The sequence below is a fragment of the Cavia porcellus genome, unplaced genomic scaffold, assembly GCF_034190915.1.
Source record: "Cavia porcellus strain 051 isolate PalLab524CR breed Dunkin Hartley unplaced genomic scaffold, mCavPor4.1 scaffold_11, whole genome shotgun sequence".
Taxonomy (NCBI): Eukaryota; Metazoa; Chordata; class Mammalia; order Rodentia; family Caviidae; genus Cavia; species Cavia porcellus.
The window spans coordinates 60,137,348-60,160,778 of NW_026947494.1; the positions used below are offsets into that span (position 1 = coordinate 60,137,348).

Sequence of the window (23,431 nt, forward strand, 5' to 3'; positions counted from 1 at the left end):
AGATCTGTGATGCAGACTAAGTGAGGTGGGAGAGGAGTTTGGACCAGAGAGAAGGCATTTGATCTGTCTGTGGAAGGCCCCCACATCTGTATGTGAAATCATGGACTGGGAAAGGTGGTAATGTTATCTGTGAGTGATGACAGAAAGATGATCTGAGCCCAAAGCCATCCAAAGGGCTTCCTGCTTAGGCTTTCTCTGTGTTACTCTTGTCCAGGATAATTGTCACGTAGGGGGGAATGGGGTAAGGCAGGTCAGCAGTTAAAAAGTGGTCCCTCTTTAATTTTTGGAGAAGTTTGAGAATAACTTGGTATCCTTTAAGTGAAGTTATCACGTTTTCCTTTTCTAGAGATTTTTGTTTATTGATTCAATCACTACTAGTTGTAAGTCTATGCTGATTTTATCTTTCTTCGTGATTTAGTATTGGTAAGTTTTGTGTTTCCAGGACTATGTCCAGTATTTTGTCTAGGTTGCTCAATTTTTGACATATAATTGTTAATAATACTCTCATAATGCTTGGTTATTTCTGTAGAGTAACTTCCATTGCTAGTTTTAGTAATTTGAATTTTGTCTCATTTTTCGTAGTTCAACTAGCTGAAGGCTCATCAATTTTATTAACCTTTTCAAGTAATCAATTTATAGTCTCATTCATTTTCTCTATTTTATACTATTCTGTATTTTGATTATTTCCATTTTATATTATTTTCTTCTATCTGCTAGCTTTAGGTTAGCTTGTTGTTTGTTTTCTAATTTCTTAATAAAGTTAGGTTGTTGACTTGGTATTTTTCTTGTTTCTAAATATAAATGTTTATGTAGCTATAAATTTCCCTTCTGCACTGCTTTTGTTACATCCCATAAGTTTTAGTGTGTTGTGCTTTTTTCATTCATATTTTAATATTTTCTAATTTGCTTTATAATTTTTGATTTCTAAGTATATCCCACAGTGCCTGGAAACTATACTCTCTTTGATGTGTATCTGTGTCCTGAGGCATCATTAGTGGTGCAATGTAAGTTCTGCATGGGACAAACCTCACATGTACTGGGAAGGATGTGTATGCTGCTGTTGCTGGGAAGAGCTCTATGTCTGCCAGACCTAGTTGGTTTATTATATTGTTTAAGTCCTTCATTTCCTTAATTGTCTTGTGTAGTAGTTCTAACATTATTGAGAGCTGTCAAGGGTTTCTAATTACGCATATAGAATTATTTCTGCTTTCAATTCTATCATCTTTTACTGCAGATATTTTGATGGTTTAGGTATATAAATGTTTGTCACTGTTATATCTCCTTTCTGCATTGAACTTTTATAATATATAATGTCTTTCTTTTTCTCATTTAAAATGTCAGCTGAATGTGGTTGGTATATACCTGTAATCCCAGCACTCGGGGAGACTGGGGCAAGACTGTTGCAAGTTCAAGCCCAGCCTGGGAAACACAGCAATTTAGTAAGACCTTTCTTAAAATAAAAAGGGGGCCAGGAATGTGACTCAGTGCAAAGGCTCCATGTATAATCTCTAGCACTACAAATGAAAAACATGTATGTTATCTAGTGTTAGTATAGCTATTCCTGCTCTCTTTTAGTTACTATGCTAATGGCATATCTTTTTATCCTTTCACTACAATTTGTTGTGTCTTTGGATCTGAAGTGAGTTTCATGATCCAACATGTAGTTGGATCTTGGATTTGCTTTTTAAAATCTATTTGCTGGTCTCTGTCTTCTTACATTTAAAGTAATTACTGATAAGAAGAGACTTACTTTCATCATTTTGGTATTTACTTTCTATATGCCTCATAGAATTTTGTCCCTCAATTTCTATATTACTGTCTTTTTTGATAGCAAAAAATTTAAATTCCATTCTCATTTCCTTTTGTATATATGCTATAGCTATTTTTTGTGGTTACCATAGGGACTATATTTAACATCCTACAGTTATAACACTTTAATTTGAATTTATGAGCTCAATTTCATTAGCATACAAAAACTCTGCTCATTTTCAATTCCAGTTGTTGCTGTCATAAATTACAGTTTTCTACATTGTGTGTCCAAAACATGAATTGTGAATTCTTTTTTTTGAATTATTAATTCTTTTAAATTCATTAGTCTTGGCTGAGTGTGGTAGCACATGCCTGTAATCCCAGCACTCAGAAGCTGGGGCAGGAGGATTGCTGTGAGTTTGAGGTCAGCCTGAGCTACAAATTGAGTTCAAGGCGAACTTGAAATGCACAGTGAAATCTTGCCTCAAAATAAAATAAAAGTAAAGTAAAGTAAAGTAAATTAATTAGTCTCTTAAAATTTTATAGAAAGCAAAATGTGGATCTACCTACCAAAGTTAACAATACTAGATTTTAAATTGATAATTATTTTTCAAAATGTAAATCTTTCAAATAATGTAGAATACAAAAAGTAAAGATATAGTCAGACATGGTGGTATGTGGTTGTAACCCCAACATTTAGGAGGCTGAGGCAGAAGGATTACCACAAGGTTAAGGTGACTTTGGGCTGCATAACAAGACCTGTCTCAAACAAGTACAAGTTGTTGTAGGTACAAGTTGTTGTATTAGATTTTTTTGTTTTTGTTTTTGTTTTATTGGTACTGGGGATCAAACCCACAGCCTCACATTTGCCAGGCAGATGCCCATGCCGCTGAGCTAAATGACCAGCCCCATGTATTAGATTTTATAATTGCACATGTATTTGCTTTTATTGAGATCTCTATTTGTTCATGTGCCTTGGAAATACTATATAGAATCCTTTTATTGCAGTGTTCTTTTCATTTTTTATTAGTTTAGTTGCAGTACATAATGCTTATATTCATCTTGGAGAATTGGTACATACATATATCACAGTACTCTTTTTACTTCCCCTTTTCCTTTATTCCAGAATTCTTTCAAAAACTCCTTATTAAATAAATCAAATGGTAACAAACTCCTTCAGCTTTTATCTGGGAATATTTAAATTCTGTTGTGTGATTTTTCTGAATATAGGGTTCTTGGTTAACAGATTTTTATCTGTTTTAGGGGAAGATGAAGTACTGGGGATCAAACTCATGACCTCACACTCATCAGGAGGCACTTGTGCCATGAAGGTAAATCTCCGGCCCCTGGTTTTTATCACTTAATACTTTGACTATGCTGTTGATGCCCTGCCTCTTCTCTCCAGTTTCTGTTGAGATGTCCATTGACGATCTTACTAGGGATCTCTTGTATGTGGCGAGTTGCATATTTTCCTGCTGTTAAGATTCTCTGTCTTTATGTTGCGTCTTAGTATAGGTCTCTGAATTCATGTGGCTTGGGGTTTGCTGCACTTACCCAGTGGCTTTATTCATATTTTTCATCAAATTTGGGAGGGGGGAATTTAGGCGCTATTCCATCAAGTAAAGCCACTTTCTCTCTTCCTTCTGAGCCTCCCACAAAGTGTGTGTTGGTTGGCTTGATGGTGTCCTACAACCCCTTAGGCTTACTTACTTTCCTTGTATCTTGATTTTTGTTATCCATGATAATGTCCACTCATTCTTTCTTTTACCTACTCCAATCTGACTTTGATTTACTCCAGTAAAATTTTCAGTTCAGTAATTCTACTTCTCAGTTTCAGAATCTCATCCCGGTTTCCTTCTAGGCTTTCTACCTCTTCATGGATATTTTTATTTTGTTTATGCCTGGTTTTTTAAAAATCTTTTTTACACATCTTCTTTTAACCCTTTGAAGGTCTTTATCTAATATATCAGCCATCATGTCTTTTTCAGGGCTGGTTTCTGTTGTTTTATTTTTTTCTTTGAATGGCTTATACTTTTTCTGTCTTTATGCCACATGGTACTTGTTGAATGCTGGTCATGTACACAGATTGTCTTTTTTCCCTAGGATTCTTTTTTTATTGTTGTTGACTGTATCTGTCCTGAGGATCAGACTGAGGTATAAACTTAAGAATTTCTAATCTTTTATCTGAGGATATGCAGTCACTTTCTAATTGTCTGTGTATATGTCATTGTTTTTTAATGTCTCTGTCCTTAACGTCTGGCTCCCAAAAGTGGAAAAAGAAATAAATGAAGAAGTAGAAAAGAGCATCAGCCCCTGATATTGGAGGAAGTGAAACAATGGATGCTTTATCCCTCTGATGGGAAGCAGCAGTTGGGGCACAGATCTTTGGGATTTGGAACACAGGGCCTTTTTGCCTACCCTGGCTCCCATGAATGGGGTATGGATTTCTCCAAGAATACTAGGTAGCTGCCACCATGTGGCTGGAGAAAGGGGCCACACTGGCTGCTCCAATGCTCAGAGCTGACATTGACCAAGAGTCACTGCAGTGTACTGTACGAGCCTATGAGCTGGAAGCCGGGACTGGAGCTCTGGCAGCTACTTCCGACTGATAGTTTGTGCTGGCGAAACTACTATCTAGGTGGGAGAGATTCCTGGACCTTTTTACTCTGCCATCTTCCTACACCTGCTCCTTTCCTGCTAAAGTTCAACAAATTCATGCAAATGACAAATGAAGGGCCAAACCTGGAGGCCTCCTGTTCTTCTATGGCCAGAGAACTAAGAACAACTTGACACTTGAAGTGGTTAATGTGAAAATCACATGAAATTCATCATATGGGACCATCAGCATGCTTATTGGCTGATACATTTTCTATGTCCAAGGCCACACTCCAGCTATGACAACAGAGTTGAAAAGTGATAGAGACCAAAAATATTTCCTATTTGACCTATTATAAAAATGTTCACCAGCCTGTTTAGGCCTTACTCATGGATAGAGAAGGAAAGAAATATTTAGGGCTTTCCAGGAAAAACTCATCCCAGGGAAAGGAAACCTAGAATGTTGACCTGGATCCACTGCCACAGCAAAGTCACCCTGAAGGGAGAACCAGTATTGGCACAGAAGGAAACTGTGCCTAAAGACAGACCTAAAGCCTGTCACCCAGGCTAGAAGCGATTATTCTTTAGGATCCAACCATATTCCAGGTTGTAAACTGAAGAGCAATCCGAGGTCCCAAGCCAAGAACATTACATGTATATGGCCAAGGTTTTATTTACCCTTGCTGTTTATCTTCCCTGAAGATATCTGTTGCCTAGGAAAGGGTCTGAACTATCAGAAATGTCACCTAAGCAGGAGAAAGGGCTCATGGACTTTGTGACCATGTGCTTTGAAATAGTCACGAGGAAAGGAGGGAGTCTTGGAGCAAAGTGGGGCTGCATTTCTAGGCACTGTTGAGGGCCTCAGGTACAGGCTTGCAAAAGTGGGTGTTAAAGGTAATCCCAAATGCTGAAGATTTGGTTTTCAGCTTGTGGTGCTTTTGGAAGGTACTAGAGCTGTTGGTGAGTAGAGCCTAGTGTAAGGAAGCCAGGTCCCTGGAGAAGTGTTCTTGAAGAGAAGATTGGAACCTCTTGCCCTCCTCCCTTTGCTTCTGATCTAACACACTGTTTGCACACATGTTCTTTGGCTCATGTTTTGCCTCTATACATGTCCCAAATCATGGGGCCAAGTAAACATGAACTGAAGCCTCTGAAACCATGAGTCAAAGATAAGTCATTGCTTTTTGTAAGTTTATTCTGGGCTGAGTGTAGAAGCTGACATCTGTAATCCTAGTCCTCACCATTCTTTAGTATTTTATGAAGATCAGTTTGAGTTTAGCCTGGGCCACTTAGTGACTCAGTAAAAACCCATCTCAAAAAGGGGGAAAAAAAGGGACTGGCCCGGTGAGAAGGTTCTTGGTTTAATCTATCATACCAGTTCAACAACCACAGAGAGAAAAAAAGTTGTGCATGTCAAGTGTTTTGTGAGAGGGGTAGAAAGGTGGATAAAATAGTGGATAATGGCTGTGTAACTGATGAATGTCAAAAGACATGAGAGTGGGATGGGTCTGGAACACTAGGGTATCAGAGTTCTACTGAATTTATAGGTCATAGAATCTATACTACACAAAGAAGAGGCAAAGAAAGAGGAAGAGAGCCCACTGGCACAAAGTTTGGGGTTGGAATGATCGTGGCAGGTGGGGTTGGTTGGATAGCAGGGTTTTGTAGGAGGAGCTATTTCACCAATTGCTGGTGCAGGCTGGGCCAGCCGCGAGTGGCAGCAGGGTGCATGGGCGAGTTTGTATGGGTGAGGATTGGGAATCTGATGCCTCATGCATATGGAGGTTAAAAGCATTTAGGATGAAGGTCGGTTGTGAAGAGGCAAAGATAGCTGCCAAAGCCTGCACCAAATGACAGACGCTCTGGGGATGCCATTGACGAAGGGTGGAGGGTGACACACACAGCATGAACAGCACAGGATGGGAGAAAAGGTGCCTGGGAGGAATACAAAAAAACCACTATTGTGATGCACAGCACAACCATAGTTGTGAAAACAAAACAAAACAAAACAGATCCTGAGAAAATACTAAGGGATCAAGCTGAGGGCCCAGGTTCATTTACAGGAGTTGATCAGGGGAGCCTCGCTGGAGAAACAGCATTTAATTGAGGGGAGGCTGAGTGAGGGGGTATGAGAGGCTGAGGTAAAAGGATCACAAACAAGTCCAGCCTGGCAACTCGGTGACTTTGAGACCCTGCCTCAACATAAAATAAAATAAAATAAAATAAAATAAAATAAAATAAAATAGGGCTGGGGATGTAGTTCAGTGTGCAGTCCCTAGGTTCTGTCACCAGCATAAACAAACAAAATATGTTTTCGTTTGGCCTTGGCTGGTTCAAAACCGATTCTGCGCAATCGACGTGGTTCCTATCCAGACAGGAGGAAGAAGGGCACTGCCTCGAGCAGAAAGGCAGGTGCCACAGCCTCATGGTTCTGCCACCAGGTGAGGCAGAAGTGCCAGCCTCTCTGTGCCTGCGCAGCTGGGGACCAAGGGGTTGCCAGCCCAGTAACCAGGGCACTGCTACCAACCAAAGCCACTGTGTGAGTGAATCTGGATGTGTGTCAGGGGAGGAGATAATGGTGGTGGCTTTTTAGGGGGAGACAATTCCCCTTGCATGACATTGGGACCAGAAGGACAGCAAGTCTCTCATTTAATCCTCTCACCAACCTTATGGTGACAACTTATGAGACAAGTTTTTAAGAAAACACCTCTGAGGAGCAATTTTCTTTTCCTTCTTTCTCAATCAACAGGCCTCATGCCCATGCTTTATCTGCATTCTGTGGCTGCCACAAAGGGCCTTTTGTTAAAATGTGGGGCACTCAGGGGCTGGCTTCTTGCCAAGCTGCCTTCTAATTTATCAAAGCCTCTCTGCTCTCAGGTGTTCAGATGTGTATTGCTTCATTTTTTTATGCCAGAAGTCACTGCGGGAGAAGCCAAGGGTTCCAGTGTGAGAGTGCAAAGTGACTGGCCACACTCTGGGCCTCTTGCCCATTGGCGCCTTAGCTGGGCACCACAGCCCTCAAATGCAGCTCCTAAAGACAAAGGCTCTGCAGTCTACAGGTCAGGCCACGTGAGAACCGGACAGATGTGTATTAGCCAGAAGGACCCCCTCCCCATCACCAATGAGCTGTCTGGAAGAGACAGGAAACAGAGGCCCTCTCTCACTTACTTTCATATTTATGTCACCATGCTCTATTTTTGGAGCACACTAAGCTCATAAATCCATCTTGGAGTCACCAGTGACAACTAGGAAGTAGAAGGACCAGGACCGAGTGGGCGGCTACTGGGCTGAAACACAGCTCAGATGGCCCCAGGAGATGGGAGGCAGCTGGAACCTGAGCCTTGGCCTGGATAGGCTGGAAGATCAGGCCACTGTTGTCCCTCTGGGGCTACCAGCGAGGCACCATCCAGAAGCTTTGGGGACAAAGAACAGCAGGGCAGGTGACAGAGGTAACTATATGAGGCGCAGCTAAGAAGGACAATATAGGCCAGCAGGAGCTCAAACTATCACAAATTGGGTGTTAGGAGACAATACAACCTCAGTTTGCTCTCCCTTTGCACCTGACTGACCTCCTGTGGTATCATATCAGCATTCATGGGTCCCTTAGCTCAACCGTTGTGAGGTCCTGGAGGAGGAGCTGGAGGTGGATGACGAGGCAAGTGACAATAAATACATTTGTTGATGACCTTCCATGTACCTTCCACATACTCTTCATGCATGACATCTTTTGAAGTAAGTCTGCTAGTCCCATATTGTAGAGGAAGACTGGGAGCACAGAGAAGTTGTTTACTTGGACAAGGTCATATAGTCAGCAAGTGGCAAAACCAAGATCTAAACCCACGCACTTTTTACATAATGGGAAATAGTGATTTATGCTTTGGGATTCAGTGGGTCATGCCCTGGTCTCCTCGAACCTACTGACCAGAGGCAGTGGCCACTGTAGAGGAGTCCCTCGCCCTCACAAGACAGGAGTCTTTTCTGGGAGGCAAACTGGCTCTTCCTGAAACAAGTGCTTGCATTCACACTCCTGGCTCAGGTTGTACTGTTATCAACCATGGGAAATCAACAGCACCAGCAAAGACCATAAAAAGATTAGCCTTTGCTCTGGGGATCAATTAAGGGGCTCCATCTCAACCTTCAGCTCTATCTTGGCAACTAGATGGACCTCCAGTTCTATCCCCTAACACATATCTAAGGTTCTTGGGGCTAAGTCCAACATACAGGGTGGGGAGGAAGAGAATATCCCAGGGATGTTGACTGCACCATTTTAAGAGTTGGCTCAGAGGAGTTTCTGGAATTCTTGGGCATATTTGTGGGATTGCAGACCCCAAAACAAGCCACAGAGAGCAAATTCCTGTAAACCAGGCCCAACAGGGGCTCAGGAGACATCAGGAATTAAAAGAGGGAGAGTGCCTGCTTCTAGGTACTGAGATTAAACTGAACTCAGAGACCAAAAGAAAAAAGAAGTAGAACTTGGTGCTTGACTCTCTGTGATCTTGTGAATTCTGAAGTGTGACACCAAACTCTGCAAACTACTCCCACTACTTGCTCTGAATCTCTCCTCTAGTACGCATTGGCCCTATTGTTTAGTACCAGAACCATTCTTTCACTTGGCCAGGCCAAAACTATATCCACTGTGTGGGAAACTGTTGAGTCCATTTTCAAGACATATCCAGGATTCAGCCACTTTAATCATCTTCAAACACAGCTAAGGGGCTTTCTCCTGGCCATTAAAGTCAAGCTCTTTTACCCTTCCAACTCTTGGATTAGCTTCGTCAAATCACACACAGGTTATTTCTTTTTCTTTTTCTTCTTCTCATTCTGTTTCCCTCCCTCCCTCCCTTCTTCCCTTCCTCCCTTCTTTCTTTTCTCTTTCTTTCTTTCTTTCTTTCTTTCTTTCTTTCTTTCTTTCTTTCTTTCTTTCTTTCTTTTCTTCCTTCCTTCCTTCCTTCCTTCCTTCCTTCCTTCCTTCCTTCCTTCCTTCCTTCCTTTTTCTTTCCTTTCAGTGGGGATATTGGTGTTTGAGTCCAGGCCTTCACACCAAACTACAATCCAAACTATTTTTTATTTTGTATTTTGAGGCCAGGTCTGGCTAAGATGGTAAGTTTCCCAGGCTGGGTTCAAATTTGTTATCCTCCTGCTGCAGCCTGTCAGAATGCTGACAGTACAGGAATGTGGCACCACACCCAATGCAAGGCGTCTGTAACTGTCCCCTCTCCATGACCCACTGCTGCCCAGTCCCCTGCCGAGTTCCTGTTCAAGGCCTACACACCTGGTAACTTGGTGGTACACACACACACACACACACACACACACACACACACAGGCGCGCGCGCACACATACATCTGCTCTGATTTCTTTTCTTACTCCGGCCCGCCTTGCCCACCTCTTCCTCCAGCCCTGGCCTCTTTTTCTTCTCTAGTTTGCATGCTCTTACTTCAATACCTCTGCCCTTCTTCCTCCAAACATCACAAAATATGGTCACAAAATCTTAGACTCTCTTCCCTTTTGGAGTGTAATTCTGCCTTTTGGGCTAGAAGAAAGGGCTGGACGAAAGCAGAAGTGATGGTGTGGGGTTTCAGAGGCTACGTCATAGAAAGCCCAGTAGCTTCCCCTACAACATGACTCTCTCTTGGATGGCTTAACATAAGGAAACCCCGCTCCCAAATCATGAGAGCACTGAGACACTCTAGGGATAAAGGTCTATGTGGTGAGAAGTGGAGGCCTCCCGCCAACAGCCCGCATGCATGCCATTCTGGAAGCAGAGCCTCAGGCTCATCCTGCATGCCTTCACACACCTGCTGGCCTGGTCACCACTCACCCTGCTGCAGCTCCTGAGAGCCTTCCAACCAGAACCACCCAGATGCCTGGCCCTCAGACACCCGGGGTAGTCGGCCTTTGTCGTTCTATCCTTCTAAGTTTTGGGGCAGATTGCTATGCAGTCACAGATAATATGATGCTTCCTCATTCCCATCAAGCTTCTGCTGCAGTCTCACTCGTGCAGATGCCTTCCTTCCCCGCTCTATTTACATGGGAATTTCCACAGCACACAGGCTTTCCATCTGTGTACATGGCTCCCCATAGCCTTAGACTACTCTGTATAATGTCTGTATTTTATTGTCTTCTCCTAACTGGATTACCGTAAGTTTCTTGAAGGCAAAAGATTTTTCTTTTTGCTGTGTGGTAAGTGCTCAGTAATATGTGTGGAATAAGTAAACACACATAGCAGGTTTATTCTTCTGTAGTCACTGACCAAATATGAGGCTTACCTCATTTTTTTTACCCTATTTTAAAATCTTGTTCAGATGTTATTTTTTATTCATCTTAATTTTATGTTATGTGTATAGTACACAATGTTTACACTCCTTGTGTGGAGTTGATACATGGATATAATACATCTTAATTCCTTTTTTATGCCTTTTTATTTCCTCCTTCCCCTCCTAACCATTCCTTGATCACTTTTCCCTTTAAAAACAGATCATTTCCTTACTTGTCATCTATCTTTGATTTTGATCTTTATTTTTACTCTGGGTTTCTCATATATGAGGAGAAATCATGTGATATTTAAACTTGCACACTTAACAATCTCAAGGTGTATCCATTTTCCTACAGATGACTCAAGGTATCCTTCTTTATGGCAGAGTAGTACCCCACTCTGTATAAATTCCACATTGCTTTATCTGTTGATAGATACACAGCCTGCTCCCAAGATTACCTATTATGAGTCACGCTGCTGTAAGCACGGGTATACATGTATTGCTATAATATGATGCCTTTAACTCTTTTGGGAAGATACCTACAGACACTACTGAAATCAGTATAGAGGTGTTATTTTTCTAAGAATTCACTCTGGGCTTTTCTGCCACTGCCACTGCCACACAGGTTGGTATGGGGCAGTGACAGGTTTATCTGGTTTCTTTCCTAAGATTTTGAAAGACAAGCACCTTGAAGCCTGGTAAGTCATGTCTTGATCTTCACTGATCTAGTCAAATGGGCTCCAAAAGACACAAACCATCCTCAAAGCAGATACTCACAGGGGAGGCAAATCTAATTGCCCTTGGTGTTGGGACATTCAAGTTTGTCATGGGTGGTGAGCTCCTAGTCATGTGGTACCAGAGGGGCAGCTGTATCAACAGATCCCTTGCAGGTCCGTGCAAAACACGGCCAGAGACTGACTTTCAACTAAGGGGGAAAGAAGCACGAGTAGGGAAAGGAACCGGGAACTCTTGTATAATAAAGAGTTGCTGGCAGCCCTGGATCAGAGGAGACAAATCCTATAATGATGGTCTGAGTTCTTAGAAGCCTAGGGTGTGCAGTCACCACTGCTGGTTATCTGTTCACTGTCTGGACATACACACCTTGGTGCCCTTCCAAAGGTGGTACATCTTGGCACTTTGACCGGGATGCCTCTGCCCAAGGCTTGGATGACTGCAATGTCCTGGGATACGGTGTCTGAATTGTTATGAATGTCTATACTGATTCCTCATGTGGCCACACCATACCATGTAATAAAAAGGTGGCTTTGGAATTTGCTGCCCTGAATGTCCTTTGGGTGATAGGTGAACTCAGGGAGGAAGACCTGGCAGTCGGGAACTCCGCCTACAGCTTGCTCTACAATGACCAGCTACAGCACAGGCCTCTGTCCTCAACTGAAAAATGACTGGCTTCCTAGCTCCCCTCTTCTCTCTTTCTGGTTCCAATCTTTTCGGAGCTGCTGGAAACGTTAACAAAAGAACCATGGGCCAAAGCTCAAACACAGAACCTGCAAGAGCCAGGGCTCTTGCATGGTATTATTGTTTGTTATGCTAGTCATCAGCTGTTGTTTAGTTATGGCAGGAATTCCCAGCAACCCTGAGAAAATCCACTTCTGGTCCCCCAAGGAGGAGCCCCACCACATTCTCCTGCTAGAATTATCCATTTATCTATTAGGCCATGGGGTGAGCCCCAACTTCCCAATCCAGCCTTTCCGCGTGGCCCCTTCTTTACTAGTCTCTTCTGACCTCTGATGAATGGCTAAATCTAACTTACACAGAGACAAGGACTGCAAACAACTTGCTGTACAGGTAGGTACTCAAAATAGGCTAATTCAGTGGGCATAACTCTGGAGAAGATTTTACGGAGGTGGACAGGAAGCAAGAGAGAAAAGGTTTGGACTGGGAAGTCCCCAGAGTTCAGGCACCACTGATTTGATTCACCTCTGGCAGCACCTTGACCTCTAGTGTGGAAACTGGCATGGGTGGAGCCGTGTCACGGGGCAAGTTACAAACAGCCTGGGGATTAGCGAGCCTATCCCCAAACTCCGGGTTCAAGGGCAGGGAAAGTTAGTAGCCTGATTCTGGCAGGTCACTGGCAGTGGAGCACCAGGAAGGAGTGCACCTAGGTGCCAGTGTGGAAGAGATACAGGAGACTAGGCACAGGGCCTTCTTGAATTTCAGAGCTGGGACATCAGGCTCGAATGGCTGGGGTATGAAGACCTATCTCATGTCGTGATGGAAACCTGGTGTCTCCATATCCTGTTCATAGGGAGTTCCCTGGGAGGCGCCTGCGCCGCCGGAGTAGCAGACTGCGGTGGCTCTGGTTGGGGCGGCACGGCTGCTGAGACTGAGACTCTACACCTGGGGCTGCGCTTTCCCTTCGCCTCCCCTCCCGCCGTGCTCTCCTGCCTCCCGGAGTTCTGTGCTCTGGTCCTTGAAAGGGACCTTGGAGGGGACAGGCTCCCCTACCAGGCGCTCATTTCCTGGCCGGCTCCGCGCACAGATCGGGCAGCCAAGGGGACAATCTTTTTGCGCCGAATCCCCCACTCGGCCTGCGGGCTGGGGAGGCGCTGAGCGTGCCCACTCCCCGCGGATTCCTCGCGCGCACGGTCACAGGCGCAGAAGCAGCCCCGGCTATCGGCTCCGGTGCAGGGCACTCCCTGGCTCCCGAGGGGCAGCACCCGGTGTCAGCCAGAGCCCGCCGGTCTGCCCCGCCCCACCCTGTCGGGCCCCGCGCCTGCTTGGCACCGCCTTCCCGTGCCCAAGCCCGGCGAACGGGGGGAACTATACGGGTCAGCGGGCGCCGGGAGGCCGCGTCTGGAGGCGGCGCCGCGCCCTGCATGGGGCGCACAGTAGCGCGGCCACGCCGAGCGCAGGCAGCGCAGCTCAGGTAAGCGGCCAGACACCCTGGTTCCCGTGCCCGGGGCATCGGCGGTGCGGGACCGACCGGGACCCTGCGCCCCACCCGCGTTCCGGGAACCGTGCGTCCAGCCCCTTGGGGCTGCCCCCAAACCACAGAACTCTTTCCTGCAAAAGAGCCTTGTTTGTCTTTGCCACGCTCGCCAAACCCACCAGAACTTTGGATCTGGAGAGATGCCGTAGGTTTCGAATGTCTTTTGGAAATTTGACTCCGGCCGGGGATTTGGCTTTGGGGAAATTAAGTTTAGACTGGTATTTGGAAACGATTTAATTTTGTAGTAGCATGACTGTCTCATTGTGTCCGTTGGTGAGCACTGAGGTGGTGGTGGTGGTACCCTGAGGGTACCATAACACTTTTGGATCAGGTGTTCTTTCCGCTAGACCAGGGAAAAGCAGGCACAAATCCAGTTTGGGAATTTGTTTATTAGTGTTTGAGAATTTCCTTCTTATGGTTGAAGTCTGATGACTCACTGCAAAGTTAAGATACCAGGAATACAGTGAATTTCAGATTGGACTTTGTATCCGGGAATCACCCTTATCTCCCAAACCAGCAAAGGAAATAAAGGATTCAGGAAAAAAGTCTTTATGCTAGTCCTTTAAGTCTTTCTTTCAGCTTACTACCATCTCATAAAATGTGAGTTACCCAAGTGTGAGGTGAAAGCGTATTTGGCTCCTATATTTCCTTTTTTCCCTCTAACTTCCTTCTGATTTTGTTATACTTTTTCCTGGAAAAGTACTTCCTGGGATAAGATCAGTGGTCTGCTTTCTTTACCTAAGCTGACCTTCCTTCTTCCCACGCAGTATTGGTTTGTCAAGATGGTCTTGGCCCTAGTGCCTTAGCCTTGAACCCCTTGGGGTGTGATTATGGATTGGGTAGCCACATGCATTTTTACAAGTTTTCTTCCGTTATGCAGGTTGGCTTGCCTTTGAGAGTGCCCCACTTAAAAGCTCTTAAGGTAACTGAAGGATAGAGTCAGTGCTGTGTAAACTAGATAGATCTTGAACAACTATTTGGTAAACATAAATATAATACCCTTGAAGCCCAAGGCTCTGGTGATTTTGCTGAACGTGCTTTCCCAGGAAACTAGTTTCAGTTTGTATTCTTTCCAAGGCAAATTCTGCTGCCTTTTTCAGGCTTTATGTCTGGTGATTTTGTTGGCTGTTTATTTCCACTGAGTGTGAACACTGTGGAAGTGGGCGGCACTATATACATGAAGCTGAGTAGGAACCAGCTGCTTTAAGGTACTTACTGTCTAGGAGATGGGGCTCCACTTGCTTTCTGGAGTCATCCCAGGCCCCAGCAGCAGGCCACCCGAGGTGGGCTGGGAGAAAGTGGGGGAGAGGGAGAGAGTGTATGGGGTCAGGTACCCGCAGTGGAGCCTGGGATCACATTTTTAATATAATTAACTTAAATGCATACAACCTCTCTAGATTTTTGAATTGTGCTTCCTTTCCATTGAAACTGCTTGGCTTGGGTCTTCTGTTGATGGAAACTTAGAATAATGTATGAAATGAAAGCTGTGAAGTCTAAAACAGGAAATAGAACTGAATGAAAATTTACTGACTTGGAAATGCTCAGAGCAGCTTTGATGAAGCGAGGGGCATTGGCAATACAGCAACTTGTGTGCTTCTTCTTTTTCTTTGTTTTATTTTTGCCTGGAGAAAGCCTTACAAACTCTAGAACGGGAAAGTCACACCCAATTTTATTTTGTTTTTTACAATACTTTTTTCTCAGATGTAGAGGTAATTGAATTTCCTCTTTTTTTGTGTATCTCCAGACAATTGCACATTTAAGAGTTTGTGAATGCCAGTGCTTTTGACTCCACAGAAAGCAGCTCCCTGTGCTGCTGTGTATGATTTCATCATAAGGAGATTACTGAAACGGCCAGGAAAAGAACAGGGTTGGTCAGAAATGCGAGTGCCACTTTACTGAACCATTTGTTTCTGTTTGCAGAGCTCCACAGTCAGTTGGAAGGAAGGAAACTCGTCCTGTTTCACCTTGGGGAAGGAGTCTTCTCTGGCCATGTCTTCCATAGCCATCGCTGAGCCAGATGGGGACCAGAGGGACAGGCGGGCCAGCAAGCTCGTGTTCTTCCTCTTGGTCTTCGGTGCTGTTCTGTTGTGTGTGGGAGTCCTGTTCTCCATATTTGGGTACCAAGCCTGCCAGTATGAACCTGTCCCACACTGCAGCATGGTGCTGAAGGTTGCCGGGCCCTCGTGTGCCGTGATTGGGCTTGGTGCTGTGATCCTGGCTCGCTCTCGGGCGCGGCTTCAGCTCTTGATGGGAAGGCAGCAAGGCAACCCGGCCAGCTCTGACCAAGCGTTCCTCTGTGGAGAGAGCCGCCAGTTTGCCCAGTGCCTGATTTTTGGGTTTCTGTTCTTGACAAGTGGCCTGCTCATCAGCATCCTGGGCATTTGGGTCCCCGGATGTAGCTCAGGCTGGACACAGGACCTGGTGAACGAGACGGACACTACCAATGCAGAGCCCCAGATTTGTGGGCTCCTTTCCATGCAGATCATGGGGCCTTTGGTTGTGCTTGTGGGATTGTGTTTTTTTGTGGTTGCCCATGTAAAGAAGAAAAACAACTTGAGTGCGAGCCAGGATGCCTCTGAAAGCGAAGAGGGACATGCCCCCAGCACAGAGCCCGTCCAGGTCACTGTAGGTGAGTGGCAGTCATCCCTGCACTTGCTCAGATAAGTGCAGCTGTTGTTTGGAGCCTTCTCTGGACTGTACTCTGGTCTGGCCTAGGTGTTCTGTCTTCCTTTCTGTCTCCCACGAGCACACCCCCTCCATGCACACACAGTGTTGTTGCTCCAGGAAGCCCTGCAGGAAGCCTTGTGCACATTATTTCCTTCCAGCAACCCAATTATTTAGCAAAAGGATTGGGACATTTAAATGGTGACCTTGACTGAGGTCATAAGATAAACTAAGAGAGAGGAAGAACCATGAGCACAGCTTTGGTGCCCTCTGTCACACCAAGTGACCCTAGTTTCCCTATCATTCTCACACTGAAGCCTGTAGCCCTCTGTTGTGGGACAAGGCTGGCCATCACTGGCCCATTGTCCTTGATAAATCCTTGACTTCCCCTGCCTTAGTTTATGTGTCCATGAAAATGAACATTGCATTTTTTTAATTCCTTCCAGCATGAGCATCCTGGCAGTTTAAGTCTGTCCCATGTCTGTCAGCCTTTGGATGGTTTGGGAGTTTGGGGACCTCTCTGTTGCTTTCCGGTCTGTTCTTCATTTTCCATAACTTCATCCTTGGCTGCAGGGTTGGGCAAGTTTGGAAGCCATAGCAGAGACTGATGTGAGGTGCCACAGCACTTCTTTCTTCCATAAAGGCCTAGAACTTCCTTTGGGTCCCTGGATTCTGCAGAAAGGGTGGGTTGCCTTTTCCCAGAGCCCGTCCTCCAGCCCTAGGTCTGGCACTGACATCACCCCAAGGAAAACTTCATCTACTGCTAAGCTAGAGCTCTGATGCCACAGCCTTGGCATTTATAAACCTGGTTAAAAGGACTCCAGGGCGGAAATGGTAGAGGGTCCAGGGAAGTGTCACAGGTGAGGTGTTCCAGGTCTGGGGCTTTCTGCTGGATCCTGGAGCTCACTAGCTGACTGCAGCCTGGAGGGAAGGAGCCACTGTGGTCTGGTGTGTCAACAGCTTTGGAGGAGGGGAGGGCTCTTGGATCTGAGCCAGAGCAGATGCTCCCCTTACTTCCTCATGCATTTGTGTTTATGGTGATAGCAGAAATCTTAATTACAGAGGGTCTGCTCCTCAGTCAGAGGCCCTCTAGGTGTTTTCATGGCCCACTGTGCCAAACCAGCCATACCTACAGCAGGCCAGTGAGGCTGACTTAATACCATGGGCTGGATACGAACAGAAGAAGGGTGAGGTTACTAAATAACTGGCCCAAAGTCGCCAGGAAGCAATGGCAGAGCAGCATCCAAAGCCAGGGGGTGAATGGTGCGCAGTGCAGCCTTGCACAGCACCCTCCCCAAGGCCCTAGTTTGTCCTTCACCAGGTGCTCTAAGTACTGATTACATGAGAGAAAACTCCCCCAGTGCAACAGATGTTCCCAGCCCTTTGGAGGAGCTCATGGAGCACAAAGTAGTACATTCCTGGGTGCTCACCTGTTGGAGCTTTGGAGGAAATGCTTTGGGTTTGCTAGCAACCCAGCCTCCCACCTGGAATTCGGTGCAGGAAGTGAGCCGGGCAAGACAGGTGTGGGGTGGGTCAGTGTCAGTGTCTTGAATCTGGCTGGGATGGTTCAAAACCTTCTCCATTTAACCCTTTGTGTCCCATCAAAATCTGGGAAATGGCACTGCCATTGCCCTTCTCCCCATGGAAGATGGAGGAGAGAGTTTATGTGTTGGGGTGCTCTCTCCATGGTGGACGTACTCAGTGCTAGATTTTAGACATACCAGCAGGTGTATGAGACAGCCTGCCTTCTGTGGAGGTGGGTGGTGTCACTGCTCAGAGCACAGCAGGTTCTGAAGGGGAAGCTAGGGGAGAGGATTTGGCAAGGTATGAAATCCAGCTGATTAGGCAGAGGGATGGTTGCCCTTGGGGATAACAGGGTCACTCTAGCACTTCCTTGTTTGTTTTTAACAGGTGATGGCCTGCCCTGGAGGCTGGTTTCACACATCCTGTATTCTGCCTTGTGTAGTTAAAGTGAACATAGCCTGGTTCCTCAGACCAGAAGTGGAGAGGAGAGTCCCAAGAGAGCTCTTGGGCTTTATCAAGTCAAGATTAGAGAGCTGTATTTTAAGCTGCAATTGCCATTTCCATGTAGGCTGTGGGGAGAGGCTCAGTTAATACCTTTTCTGAAAACCTGGGTTATCTGTGAACACAAGTGAGGCTTCAGACCAGAGTGCCACGTGTGCTCTGAGGCAGGGACTGTTCTCCGCTGGCGACCGCTCTGCAGCTGAGGTCTGGAGAGGTCAGGGAGCTTGTTCAGGGCCATGCTGGGTTGGTTACTGACAAATGGAACACCTGTCCCTTTAAAGAATCCTGTCTGATTTGCCGCCAGTACCAACCAGTCTTCTCCCCACAGGGAAATAAGCTGTATCCCCTTCACCATTCTTCCTGGTGTGGCCAACTTAGCAGAGGCCTTTGTTGAACCTGCAGTAAGAGGGCTGCTGCACACCTAGAAGAATCTAGAAGAATCTGGGTGCAGTGCATTGGAATCTCAACACCCTTGAATGGAAGTACAAGTTAGATATGAGTTCCTAGTTTCTCCTCAAAACACAAGGGCATGCTCTCGAGTAACGGTAGCAACAGAAATACAAAGACCCTGATTTGCTTTGAGTCTGGTGTTCATAGGTACCGCTTGAGTAAGTTTTGGTGGAGACCACTGGCTCGCAGAGCGTGGCTTGTTGTCAGGGTTAGAGACTAGAACTATGCTTGAGGAACAGACCTTTCCCAGCAGCTGGCTTTTGATTGAAACATCAGGTGTGTAGGAGGAGAGCTGTCCCTTCAGTGAACATTTCCTTCAAAAAATGAGAGCGTGTTAGCAAGAGCTGCACACAAGTGCCTTAACTCACCCTTGCCTGGAAAGAGAGGCCCTGTACTCTGATGGGAAGCACTCAGGCTCTGAAATACAGGTTCACTTTTTTTGTGTGTGTGTGTGTTTTTGAGATAGGGTTTTGCTGTGTGGTTCAGGCTGACCTTGAACTCACTTTATAGCCCAGGCTGGTCTCCAACTATGAATGATCATCCTGCCTCAGCCTCCTGAGTGTTGAGATTACAAAAGTGTGCCACCATAGTTGGTTTAGGTTCACTTTTTAAAATTTGCAATAAAATATATGTAACATAAGTGTACTGTTTTTACCATTTTCAAAAGCGCGATTTAGCAACATTTACATTCACGGTAGCACACAGCTGTCATCCCTATGCATTTGCAGTAAGTTTGCATTATCTCAAGTAGAAATTCCCCCTTTCCTTTCTCTGTCCACCCTCGTGCCAGTCCCTGGGAACCTGCACTACTTTATATATAAACTGGGCAGGCCCTACTTTTTAATTCTGGTGTGAGCAGCAGCTGTTTGGAAGTGTTATGGAATATAGGTGGAACTAATGTTAGAATCAATTTATTTTGCTCCAGGTAATTTGCCTCCATTTATTACCCTTCTGTCTTCAACCAAATGTTGTGTTTCCCCAGGTGACTCGGTGATAATATTCCCGCCGCCTCCGCCACCATACTTTGCTGAGTCTTCTGCATCTGCTATTGGTGAAAGTCCTGCGGCCGACAGTTTGCCTCCCACTGACAGCCCACCTCCCTATTACAGCCTTTTCAGCCATGGGTAAGACTGACTTCCCACTGAGACTTCAGAGTGGGCTTGTGTGGACTTTTCAGGACCCAAGTAGCTTGAAGGCTGTGCTACTCCAGTATGGCTATTGGGTGTCTTATTTGCTGGTGTTATCTCAGGGTTATTGCCTTGATGTTAACAGTGCATATCGGGACACTTTGGGCAGCACTAAGTTAAAAATGATAGAGTGGTGAAGCTGGGGGAAAAGGACTTGTTTTCCAGTGTCTTCATGCACTCCTAGCAGGCATGAGCCTCAAAATGTCTCACAGCCCATGAGCCAGACTGAGTGTAGAGGGACCCTGCTGTGGTAGGGAGCACTGCTCCAGATCGTGGGTGTGTTCGGGACCCTCCCCCAGCTTTTGCAGAGATTTTCAGTTAATGGAAGATGCTTGGATTACTGGCTAAAATCAGCACACACAGGACTATTTCCTAGTCAGGAAAGTGGGCCGGGGCCTCTGAGCCTTTGCTGGTTGACGAAGGAGAAGGCCAAGGTCCACATCCCAACCCACTCAACAGGGCAGGCCTGAGGCCTTGGGAGGAGCCTGAGGCAGTGTGACGGCGGCCTGCAGGCTGGTGCCGAGGAAGAGGGGTTAATGACAGTGCTCTCCGGGGTGATCGTGGGGAGTGGGCAGGTGTCTGCTGTGAAAGACTGGCTCAATGTAGGCTGGGAAGATGCTGGATGGGTGGGAGGTTGAGGGATGTTAGAGGGAGACTGGATGGGGCTGGGCCGTAGGAAGAGCAGAGGTGCCAGCACAGAGATGTTGTGGAAACCAGGAGAGTGGAGAGAGCTGCAGACAGTCGGGAAGGCAGATGCACCACGCAGGGGAGGGCTCCTGCAGCCCGCAGATAAGGGGCCCTGGGGGAGCAGTGCTGCAGAAGGCACTGGGAACATCTTCCCAGAGGGGAAGACAGGAGAAAAGAGAGGGAAGCATCGCTGGGATTATCCCAGGACACAGGAAAAGGGACAGGAAGGACCCCGAGATCCGCTTGCTTGACTAGGAAATGGTGCTGTCAAGAAGCGTGAGATTGGCAGGTCCTGGGGACCACTTCTGGGGACAGGTGCTGTCTTATGCTTCCTGGTTAAGGCCCATGTTCCATCTCCTTGAATCCAGGGCATACCCTGTGGAGTCAGGAGCTCTCTGCTTCCCCTCTTCCCTCGGATAGAGCAGGCCGGGGACCTAGAGCCAGGGGCTGGGGCACTTCTGTCTTTCCTTGAGGTCCTGCAAGGGGTGAAGTTGTGTAGGGCTCCTTTTGCCAAAAAAATAGGGGGCCAGTTATCCGATGAGGCAGAGAGACAGGTGGCGAGTGAGGATGGCAGAGGTATACAGAAGTCGTGTTTGCGGGAAGTGAGCAAGGAGTCGCCCTGTAGATGTGAAAGTTCTAGTAATAAATTTTTTATGTTTTCCTCTCCAATGACAAACTTCTCCAAACCCTAAAATTGATGTCTACTAACATAAAATAAACTGCTACCGCTGTACGGAGCACAGGAGCTCAGCTTGTGTGTGTGAGTGCAAAGACGCACACATTCGTTCTATTTGGATGGCATCTAGACTTTTGAACTCAATGCCTTTTTAGCGACAGACAGTGACAACAGGAGCCAGGCTGTCTTACTGTTCCAGTCAGCTCTAAGAAAAGTACGGGTGAGGAATGAAACAGATCTATAAAAAGCTGAATGTGGAGGAAATTACCCCTTAGACTCGGGCAGATGCTCCTAAATGCCTATCATTAAACCTTTGGAAGGAACCTGGTGCTTAAGGGTGTTACTGTTTTCATCTTCTCCCCTTCTTGGTCCCTGTCCCTCTTTGCAGCGGGACCCGAGCTCCTGAGAGCCAGGACGCTGCCTGCGAACAAGGGTGCGAATTTGTGTACACCATTACCGGGACTCACTCGCCTTCGGAGATCTCTCACACGCTGCGTATTTCACTGGAATTGCCCCCGAGTTACGAAGAAAAAGAGAGCACCACAGTCACATCTTTGCCACCACCTTCTGAACCTTCTGAACCATGAATTTTGGACTCCAGTACAGTTTTATATATCATGGGACACTATTTTATTTAACTTGTTTTTTTAATAAAAAAATCTATGATAGCTTTGACTGTGTTCCCATTTTCTTGTCCTCGCTGGCCAGGCATGCCACACTTTCCTCTCATTTAGTCCTGGGAGGTAGGTAGGGTTATTTTTATGGGTGGATAAAGAAACACAGGCTCAGAGAGGCTAATTTACTTCTTCAGGGCCACATAGCTTCTACCTGAGGAGGGTGGGTTTGGAACCCATCAGCTGTTTTCTGAAATTCAGGCTCCTGTCCCTGATTGGCACTGTCAGAGGTTAACAGAAGCAGTTGTAAATGTCTGGCTTGCTACATTCTGGCTCCGGTGTTACTTGCTTTTGGAGCAGAGGAACAAGATTATAGGCATTCCTTGTTTAACAACCAAGTTCTGTTCCTGCGGCTATGTCAGTAAATAAATTGGTTGCTAAATGAGGAACTGTATATAGTGTGTACATTACAATATTCAGAACAAAGAAAACTCCAACTTGATGACTGTGCTTCTATTTGCATAGCTTTTACACTCAGTGCTATAATGTATAACAAAGCATTAAACTGCAGTACTGTGCAGTACAGCCAGAAAAAAGTTACAGTCCTGCGTAGACGAGGGGTACTGCACAAAAGATGGCATTGAGGTTCTGTAAACAGGGTGTACAGGAGTGTGCGCACACACACACATACACAAAGACAGGTTGGAAGGCCAAACAGTGTACCTTGGTCTTAAGTCCAAATAGTCATTAAACAGGTAGGTAGCCATGCTGCCCTAATTTCTTCTCCCCCTCGGGCTTCTTTTTCCCTTCCTGGTCCTCCTTCTTGCTTTAGGGAGCCTGTATGCAGGGCCAGTTAGGAGCATATTGGTACTTTTGGGTCTCCAGTATGGTGCGATGCCTTGAAGACTTTCTTAGGGTACTTTCCAACTAATTCCCTTTGAGGGTTCCAGAAGGGATTTGCCTTTCTGGGTAGTGAAGTATTGGTATGAGACAGTCTGAACAACGGAATTTTATTCCTAAAGGAATACTGTTAAGCAAAAGCTTTTATATAGTTGAGTACAGTATAATATATTTAGTTCTAGATCTAAGCCTTAAGAAATATGACTGTTTGTTAGTATTTCTACCTGGAAGAAACTGAATTTTAGAATATGAGGTCTGTAGTTACTTAGCATTTTTGTTTTGGTTTTGGTTACAAAATTGGGTGTCACAAAATTCTCTCTCTCTCTTTTTTCCTTTTCCACAAACCAAAATCCCCACCAAAGTCAAGGATTATGCTCTGTTTAAGTGCCCAGAGCGGGCCACAGGCGTGAAAGTAGCAGAGGTTAGGGCTGGGGATTTAGCTCAGCGGCATAAGCGCCTGCCTTGCAAGCAGGCAGTCATGAGTTCAATCCCCAGTACCGATAAAAACGAAAAAGACAAAAAAAAAAAAAAAAAAAAGAAAGTGGCAGAGGTGTAGCTGGAAAGACAGCTGGGTTGCCGCTGCAGGAAACCAGGGACGGCTGTCCGTATCAGCAGTCCTAGTCCGTTTTTATATTGGACCTTTTCTGAATTGAACTTCTCTTAAAATTCTGCTTTATTT

The 23,431-nt window shown here is 45.8% G+C and overlaps 1 protein-coding gene and 1 long non-coding RNA gene across 3 annotated transcripts; both read left to right on the forward strand.

The window, feature by feature from the left end:
* The first annotated feature begins 919 nt into the window (after positions 1-919).
* LOC134478126 (uncharacterized) lies at positions 920-6,588 on the forward strand. The gene is made up of 2 exons (XR_010050560.1): positions 920-3,080; positions 4,020-6,588. It is a non-coding gene; the product is annotated as an uncharacterized LOC134478126 (long non-coding RNA).
* Positions 6,589-12,657: 6,069 nt separating this feature from the next.
* On the forward strand, positions 12,658-21,913 carry Tmem171 (transmembrane protein 171). 2 transcript variants are annotated; one of them, XM_063258335.1, is made up of 4 exons: positions 12,658-12,806; positions 15,470-16,178; positions 19,671-19,812; positions 21,627-21,913. In XM_063258335.1, the coding sequence occupies exons 1-4, from the start codon at positions 12,798-12,800 to the stop codon at positions 21,823-21,825; spliced, it is 1,059 nt and encodes a 352-aa protein (XP_063114405.1). In that variant the 5' UTR covers positions 12,658-12,797; the 3' UTR covers positions 21,826-21,913. The 2 variants fall into 2 exon arrangements, with proteins under 2 accessions (XP_063114405.1, XP_013013662.1); XM_013158208.3 differs by having other exon boundaries at positions 12,679-13,486.
* Positions 21,914-23,431: the final 1,518 nt, after the last annotated feature.

Coding starts and splice junctions, on each gene's coding strand:
- Tmem171 (XM_063258335.1), top strand. Junction 16,179..19,670: donor GCCCGTCCAGGTCACTGTAG/GTGAGTGGCAGT, acceptor GTGTTTCCCCAG/GTGACTCGGTGATAATATTC. Junction 19,813..21,626: donor TACAGCCTTTTCAGCCATGG/GTAAGACTGACT, acceptor CCCTCTTTGCAG/CGGGACCCGAGCTCCTGAGA.